Here is a 9,228-nt window from a genome sequence, read left to right as displayed (position 1 = left end):
TCACTTTTGGGCTCAGGAAACTAGCACTATGTGGTGGAATCGCACAGTCTGGGATGATGCGCAGTGGCTGCAGAACTTCCGGATGTGGAAACCCACCTTCCTGGAACTGTGTGCTGAGCTCGCCATAGCCCTGCAGTGAAAGGACACCAGAGTGAGAGCTGTCCTCTCAGTGGAGAAGTGTGTGGCAATCGCAGTATGGAAGCTGGCAACTCTAGACTGCTACCAGTTGGTTGCCAACCAGTTTGGATTGGAGAAATTGACCACTGTGGCTGTGTTAATGCAAGTGTGCCAGGCCATTAATTGCATCCTACTGTGAAAGACATGACTCTTGGAAACAAGCATGACATTGTGGATGGCTTTGTGAAAATCAGTTTCCCTGACTGCAGAGGGTGATAGATGGCATGCATATTCCAATTCTGGCACCAGACTATCTTGCAATCAAGCACATCAGTCAGAAATGGTACTTTTCCATGGTTTTGCAGGTGCTTTTGGATCACTGTGGGTGTTTCACAGACATTAATGCACACTGGTCCGGAAAGATCCATGATGCACATATCTTTAGGAACACTGGCCTGTACAGAAAGCTGCAAGCAAGGACTTACTTTCCAGATCAGAAGATCACCATAGGGAAAGTTGAAATGCTGGTAATGATCCTGGAAGACCTGACATACCCTGTAATGCCATTGCTTATGAAGCCATACACGGGAAACTTGCATAGCAGGAAGGAGCGATTCAACAGCAAGCTGAGTAGATGCAGAATGACTGTTGAATATGCATTTGGCTGATTAAAGGTACACTGGTGATGCCTTTATGGAAGGCTACACCTGAATGAGGAAAATATTCCCACAGTTATAGCTGTGTGTTGCACACTGCATAATATTTGTGAAGGGAAGGGAGGCAGGTTTACTCAGGGGTGGACTGCTGAGGCTGGATTCCTGGTTGCTGATTTTGAGCAGCCAGATACCAGGGCTATTAGAGGGGTGGAACATGGGGAAATAAGAATCAGGGATGCCTTGAGGCAACACTTCGAAGGTGAAAACAAGTAATGTTTGTTGCTATGCTTGAGACTGCAATGCTCAATTGCATTTGGTATGCTAGGAAGCAGTTGTGAATGTTAAGGCCTAGGATTCAATTTAAGGAATTATTAAAAGTGTCTGTTGAATTTCAGATGCCATGAGGTAACATAGCTTGTGTGGAAACATATAAAGAAATTTACAATTGAAAAAAAATTGCTTTTATTTCCAAATAAATCACAACACCACACGCACACACATACACACTCTAATTTGAGGTGGGGGAAAGAAGGTACTGGGGGGCTTATTATCATAGTTGAATGTAAGTCCAGTTTCATTTTAAAAGCAGTCGGCCAAGATGTAGTGTGGAGGAAAGTGCAAAGTGCCAGAAAGTGGATAGGATGCACAGGGGAAATTTCAGGAGTGCGCAGAAAAGAATTCATCTGCTGAAGAGGAGGGCAGGCACGCATCTGCTCAGTCTGGAGCATAAGGAGGAACTGCAGCATGTCAGTTTGGTGCTCCAAACATTTATCAGCCTCTCCGTGGTGTCCCTATGGAACCCATAATTGTCTTTTCTGTCGCACTTCTCGCTTTCCCTTTTCTGTCTCTGAGTACAGGAGCACCTCATGGAACGTGTCTTCCTTCCTGAATCTCACGCATTTTCTTATCTGGTGGAGTTGCTCGGCTGCTGTGGGAGGATGGCTTTCTGTGGAGCTACAAGCAACAATTAACAGAAGCACTTTTGTTAGGTACACACAGAGCATTGATACACTGCATTAAAATACATCACTGGTAACGTACCTATCTCTTTCCCGGTGACCAGGCAAGCACACATGAGCCAGAAGATCCCAGGAATTATGAGTGAACCTAGGGGCAGGGGTTTATTGCACAAAAGCAATGTGAAACAGTCACATGGAACTTATGGGGGATAACACTTTCAACTTGCCGACAAGGGGCGGTCACTATGGAAGATATCTCACTCCAGAGGGTAAGCAGGGAAGCAAGGATGCATCTGCTACACGCTTGTGGCTTCCGACCTATGCTGCTTTCCTGTGTGCAATTTTGGTCCCTGCCCAAGTAATTGCAGAATGGTACAGGAAAGTGTCTCTCAGTGGGGCAATGAATAAACTAACTCTGCCCAGGGACCTGTGGCAGAGGATAGACGAGTACCCCCAGGAAAGTTTCCTAGAGATTTCTGTGGAGGATTCCCATGAAATCTCAGAGTGTATCAACTTCCTGTTCCACGGTACTGCTTAGCTGTGTGAGGAAATGCCCAGCACACAGAAACAAGCCAGCCTTGTACATTTCTCTGCCCTCGACCTGCTTCAGAACTTCACAAAGCAAAACCACTTACCAGGGGTCTCCTCTCCTTCTTCTGACTCACCAGAGAGTAACTGCAGAGACTGGCTAGACACCTCCAGAGTGGAGAACAGCTCCACATCTTCCTCAGCTTCCACCTCTTCATCTATAACTTCCTCCTCCTGGCTAGGTCCACTTTCCACTGGGTCCAGAACCACCAAAGCATCAATGGGCTCTTGGAGTTGGAGGTGGAGTTGCCACCTATGATAGTACCCAACTCCCTATAAAAATGGCAGGCTTAGCACCGGAGCAAGGTTTTGCCTCCCTCGCCACACCCCTCGCCACACAGAAGGCGTGCCTTGGCTCCTTCATCTTTGCTCTGCACTGCATATCATATCACTGTCATATCCCTTTTTGCACAAGTTGTGTGCAGTCTGGCTCAAAGTATCAAAAACCCTACGGCTGGGGTGCAGCTGGGACTGGACACCCTCCTTTCCCCAAACACTGAACAGATCCAGTAGCTCAGGAGTGGTCCAAGCAGAAGATTGTTTGCTGAGTGGAGTTGCCATGGTCAGCTGGACAGATAAAATATGAGCTCTCCACACTGAGCAAACAGGAAGTGGGATTTCAAAATTCTTTATAGGGGAGGGGCATATAGTTGCTCACCTGGGGGCAGGGCAGCAGAGTTGAAATTGCTGACTGGAGTGGTCAGGATGGGCATTGTGGTACCTTCCAGAGACCAATAACAGAGCTAATATCAAACACAGTGTTTACACTGGCAATATGGTGCTACAGCCTCAGAGCAAAAAGCCTTGTGACTCTCCTCGGGGTGGGTTTTATTACAGAGATACAATTGAGGAGTTTCCGCACAAAAAATGTTTTTTCAGTGTTTACATGTCTGCTGTTTCAGGCACAAAAGCTGCCATTTGGCCAAAAAAAAACAAACAAAAAACAAAACAAACTTGTCAGTGTAGACCAGGCCTTAGTTCCATTCTGAATTTGTTTAACTTCAGCTTTTACCCATTGGATTGTGCTATAACTTTCTCTGCTAAATTGAAGAGCCCATTGTTAAAAATTGGTTCCTCATGTAGTTATTTACAGACTGTGATCAAGTCACCCCTTAACCTTCTCTTTGTTAAGATAAATAGACTGAACTCCTGGAGTCTATCACTCTAAGGCAGTTTTATAATCCCTTAATAATTCTCGTGGCTCTTCTCTGACCCATCTCCAATTTATCAACACCCTTCTTGAACTGTAGACACCAGAAAAGGAAACACTATTCTATTCCAGAAGTGCTCACAACAGTGCCAAATACAGGAGTTAAATAACCTTTCTGCTCCTACTCCAGATTCCCATGGTTGTACCTCCTGGATAGGCAATCATGTATAGTCCATTCCATTGTGTCATCAGTCCTTTGCCTTTGTTTACTCGGCCTTTTACCCATGCAATTCCAAAGAGACAATCCTGGGCAGGCCACCATTATCTAAGGAATACCATTTCCTCCAGTTCTTATCCATAGCAGTCCATCTGGTGTTGTTTTCTTATCTGCTGACTCTCCACTTTTTCCAAGGACACACAACAAAAATGTTTAATACAAAGAGAGTTCTGACCACTTGACCTTTAAGTTCTCACTTTGGTTTCCAAAATGCAGGTCAACGCAGGTCATGCACTCATGTTCCAGACACACTCCAGCCACACTAGGCACCATGACCTGTAACATATTACATGGATATATAGGTTATATATAGATATATATAGATATAGATATATATACACATACTCCAACAAGGAAGCTAGTTCCTCTGAGTCCCAGGCTAGCACTTTAACCCCTGAACTATCCTTCCTCTCTGGGGCTAGTGGCTGGGGATGAAGCGGCTGGCAGCTCAGCATGCTGAGATTACCAGAAACTCAGGGAATTAAACTCCTGTCATATCACTAAACAGGAACCCAAGAGCAATTCCTTTTCCAGATGATGACACAAAGTCATGCTTTCCCCTGAACCTATTGAGGGAAAAATCCATTGGCCAGGGCACAGAGCAGAGTCATAGTGGACAAGCAACTCCACATGAGCTCCCATTGTGACATAAAATGGGCTAATGTTACCCATAGGGACATAGGCCTGGAAAGAACCTCCTGGGTCAATGAGCCCATTTCCCTGCTATGGCAGGTGACCCCCAGCATATCATCTGGTGCATAAATCTGTCAAGCTCCATCCTAAACCAGCTGGCTTGGTTTTCCCACACTGCTTCTGTTGGGTGGCGGTTCCATAACCCCCCTGCTTGGATGGTCAGAAACCTTCTTCTCCTTTCCAGCCTCAGTTTACTCCTGGCCAGTTTCTCCCCATTTGTTCTTTTGCCAGTGTTGTCCTTTAGCTTCAAAAGCTCATCTGCCTCTCTGGTGTTTAACACTCACCACTCCTCAATATACTTATAGAGCACTCAAATCCCTCCTCAGCCTGTATTCTGTTAGGCTAAACCAACCAAGCTCTTTTATTCTCCTCATAATACAGGTCCTCCATTGCTCTGACCATTCTAGGAGCTCTTCTCTGCACCTCCTCCAGTTTAAATTAATCTTTCTGGAATAGGAGTGACCAGAATTTTACACAGTTTGCCAGATGGGGTCTCATTGGTGCCTTGTACAAGGATATTAATACGTCCCTATCTCAACTGACACATTCTAGGATCTCATCTACCTAGTTCACAGCCACAACACATTGGTGGCTCACAGTCATCCTGGGTGTTGCCTGATTTTAGGAGGTTAATATTATTAATTTTGATAGTATGGGTTATACGTTCACCAATTAATCTCATCAGAAGATAATAAGCTTCTTGTCCCAGAATCAGGTTACACACAGTTTGCAAAGGACCCTTGGGGGTATGACAGAACACTCACACTGAGACAAATATCATCTTAAAAACTTTTATTGAGAAAAATGGAATAGTACTCAAATAGTAACTAAATGGTAAAATAATCAGAGTTACAAAGGAAGCACTATTATTCTAAAGATATATTATACACTATAAAGCTTTTGTTTAATATATATTCACACCCTTCCTTGATAACTTGGTGGTACGAGACAAAGGTTCAGGTGCCTCAATTCTTGAGTGGAAGATACAGAGCTTAGGAGAAGGTAAAGCTAAGAGCTATTGAAGCCAACTTAGATTTTCACATAACTAACTGATTTAAAGCTTAAAAATTAAAATGAACAGACTAATAAACTCATAAATGAAGAACGAAGAAGCATGGAGCTTAGAAAACTTAGCAAATAAGCTCTGGAACTCAGAAGCTCAGAAGTGCAGAAAAACAAGTTCTCTTGGCAAGTTGGGTCACCCCTTCTTATAGAGCATGGGTGCTCAGGCCCTCCTTCTAGATCCAAATTTATTCTCCCCACCCACAAAAATGTTAGGGTGCACTTACTCCAGAGGCTGGTACATTTGTATGTGGTGACATATGCATACATATTAATGACATTAGATTGTTCTAACATCCATTACTTTTGTTTTGAGTGGATCGTTATATTGGATGCAACTTGAACAAGTTGCTCCTCTGAATGCTGATTAGCACTCAACAAGGATAGATGCTGGCTCAGAGGAAATTGGATTGTCACAGTAAAACCAGGATATATGGTCTCTTTACCCTGTAAACCAGATTCTTTCCACTCTTGCAGGGAATCTCAGAATTCTCTCACTCTTCGAGCTGGCTACAACACCGCATGTATGCTAAACGCTTATTATCAAGCAGGTCCGACAGGACACTTCAGTTTCTTCCCTTCGGGAGCTTGTGAGCAGAACTATACAGTCACCCCCAGCCTCCTTAAAACAAAGAGGTTTATTAGCAAACAGCACAAAGCATTAGAGAAAATGGTTTTAAAATAACAGGCAGCTGTCACACGTCTACACTGATCGCTGCAACCTAAGTTAGACAGGCTTTGCTCTTGAGTTAGAGAACCAGAACTGGCCAAAGGTGCAGGAATCATGGGGCTTCCCAGAAGCCAGCTGTCACAAGAGGCTATAGTAGGCAGCCTTTTATAGACCAATGCCAGAGGTGTTGCTCTGTGGGACCCTGACACAGCCGCATCCTTTTCTTTTACTCTCCCATACTGCTTGATGGGGGTCAGCTTTGGTTCAGGCTTGCTGAGCCCCATGCATCTCCATTTACCCTGGGGCCCCAAACCCTGCCCTATCTCTTCCCACTAGGCCCTACCCCCTTCTCCTCCACTTACCCTGAGGCTCTGCACCCTGGCCAGTTCAGAACCAGCCCATGCTAAGAACTGTCTCAGAAGCCCAGGCTGCTGTGAGGAGCCTCAGACTCTCCACCATCCCTGGACTGAACATCATGGGAGGCGGGAACACAGGCTGGGGGCTTCTCTTGGGCCCCCAGCTCCTTGTCCAGGGTAGGCAGAGAGTCTGGAGCTCTTCACAGTTGCTCTAGCTCACTGGGCCGCTTTTACCATGGCCTGACACTGGCTTCTGTCCTGGAGATGGGGTGGAGCCTCGTATATTTGGGAGAAGCAAGGATGGGGTCTTGGGGAAAATGATGGGACAGAAGAGAGGCAGGGGTGCGGTTACAGAGGGGACAGGGCTTCTGTATATGTCTCGCTTTTGTCTTTTGAATAGGTGGCCAGCCTACACTGAATGGGCTGGGCTGGGATAGGAGCTAGCTGTGCCTCTGTGGGGGGGCTGAGGACCATTTCCACCCCTGCAGCAGGGGAAACAGAGGGGAGGAGTAGGAGGGAATCTGGGATTGAGTCTCTTGCCAGGACTCCTGTGTGTCAGACACTCACTCACAATGCAGCTCTGCTCTGCCTTGGTGGGGAGGGGGCTCAGCATGTGTGCTGTATGCAGAGCCATCAACAGCTCTGCCACCATGGCTTCTCCTGGGGCTCTGGTGTTAATCATGTCTCTGACATGACTCAGTCACAAGCACCTGGCTGAGGGCATGGGGGAAGGGTGGGTGTCCGTGCCCCTTGAATAGCCCATGTCCACAGCTGGTGCAGCCCCCATGGATCACGCAGCTCCCAGAGCGCTCAGGAAGGGCCAGGATTGCAACTGCAGAACAGCCCTGCAGCGTTTTTCATGGCCCCTCAATGTTTAACCAGAGAAGGGACAGGGACAGGCCAGGTGTAATGGGAAACAACATCCACATCCCTTCTCTTTATTGTCTGTATCGAGAGGAATTCTGAAGTTGGAGCAGCCACTGATATGGCTCTTTATAGGCCAGACTCCTATTGGTGCCCTGGCTCTCCACAAACATATTCAATTTTTAAATGCTGCTGCCTGCCTTGGTGTCCTTCCCCCACTACACTGTCCTCACTCACCAGTGGGTGGCGACAGACCCTATCCCACTACTCCAGGCCTTAGACCCCTTCAGAACCTCTCTCTACAGAGTGGAGATCAGTAGTTCATTTAATCTTGGATGTAAGGGCCCGGAATGGAATAGGCCCATGTTTTTCATGGGTCATGTCACCAGTTCTGGAGCCAAGTGATGAACTCACCCTTCACTTGAAGAAAACCCTAATTATCCTTGCACGAAGGTGTTTGCTTTTCACACTGTACACGATTGGGTTCATCAGGGGTGGGACCAGCAAGTAGATATAGCCCAGGATAATCTGAAGCAAGTGAGAAGAGCTGTTCCCAAATCTGTGTATCACAGACAAGCCAATAGCTGGTATGTAGAAGAGCAGGACAGCCCAGAGGTGGGAGACGCAGGTGTTCAGCGCCCTGATGCACTCTTTGGGGGATGTTACACTCAGCACAGTTTTAAGGATCATCACATAGGAGAAAAAGATGAACAACGAGTCCAATCCCACCGATAAGAGTTTAATAGTGAAACCATAGATGCTGTTGACTGTGACATCTGAACAAGCCATCTTCATGACCTCCTGGTGCAGGCAGTAAGAATGGGAGAGGACATTGGCTCCACAGTATCGGAACCGTTTCAAGAGAAAGGGCAGTGGAGATATTAGGGCCACCGATCTTAGCACAAACAAAAGTCCCATCCTGTATATTCTAGGTGGGGTTAAGATGGAAGCATATCTCAGTGGGTTACAGATTGCAATGAAGCGGTCAAAGGCCATCAACAAAAGCACAGAAGATTCAATGTATGAAAATGAGTGGATGAAGAATAGCTGGGCAAAGCAGGCATCGAGGCTGATCTCCCTAGAATTAAATAAGAATATTCCCAGTGTCGTTGGTATAGTTGATACCGATAAACCAAGGTCTGTGATGGCCAACATGGAAAGGAAAATGTACATGGGCTCATGGAGGCTTGGATCTGTTTTTATAATGAACAGAATGACTGAATTTCCTACTATCGAAATAACATACATTAAGCAGAAGGGGACAGAGATCCAGGGATAGACATCTTCCTGCCCAGGTATCCCAGTGAGAAGGAACAATGCAGATTTGAATTTGGTGTAATTGTCAGCTGACATAATGTACTGGGAGGTCCGAAGAGTTTTGAACTTTCCTTCCTGAAAGGAAAAAGAACAGGAGACTAGATTATATTTAATGAGACATCTTTCTGCTCTCAGTGCAAGTCTAGAGACTCCCAGGAGCTCAATGAAGATCAGCAAAAGGAGGTGCTGTAGTCATTATGAATAGGTTGGAACATGAAGAAGAGGCTGTTAGACACCACATTCTACAGGCCATTACCCTCTGACCCCACTGAGGATTACCAAAAGAAACTACACGGTCGTGGAAAATTAACCATGAGTTGTGTTTGGATCAGAACAAATCTGAGGTTCCTGTATTCAAGCATGCACATACAGGGAGAGTCAGCTGGAGCTGCTCTGGCGTAAACAGAAAATACAGGAGCTTATATTGCTGAAAACCAAAATTTGTCAAACCCACTGCCTTCAACATCATTTTTCTTATTTGGCATATAGTGCAAGCTTTAACAGTAGCTTTGCCTTACT

The 9,228-nt window shown here is 45.9% G+C and overlaps 1 protein-coding gene across 1 annotated transcript; it reads right to left on the bottom strand.

Moving 5' to 3' along the window:
* Positions 1-7,809: 7,809 nt before the first annotated feature.
* LOC144278326 (olfactory receptor 51G2-like) lies at positions 7,810-8,745 on the bottom strand. The gene has a single exon (XM_077839593.1). The coding sequence runs from the start codon at positions 8,743-8,745 to the stop codon at positions 7,810-7,812; it is 936 nt and encodes a 311-aa protein (XP_077695719.1).
* Between the last annotated feature and the right edge of the window lie 483 nt (positions 8,746-9,228).

This window comes from Eretmochelys imbricata, chromosome 1 (genome assembly GCF_965152235.1).
Source record: "Eretmochelys imbricata isolate rEreImb1 chromosome 1, rEreImb1.hap1, whole genome shotgun sequence".
Taxonomy (NCBI): domain Eukaryota; kingdom Metazoa; phylum Chordata; order Testudines; family Cheloniidae; genus Eretmochelys; species Eretmochelys imbricata.
The sequence above is the reverse complement of the archived record's forward strand: the minus strand, read 5'-3'. Positions and strand labels throughout refer to the sequence as shown.

Excerpts from the sequence above, each read along its gene's own strand:
- LOC144278326 (XM_077839593.1), bottom strand. The coding sequence starts at position 8,745 with ATGTCAGCTGACAATTACACCAAATTCAAATCTGCATTGTTCCTTCTC.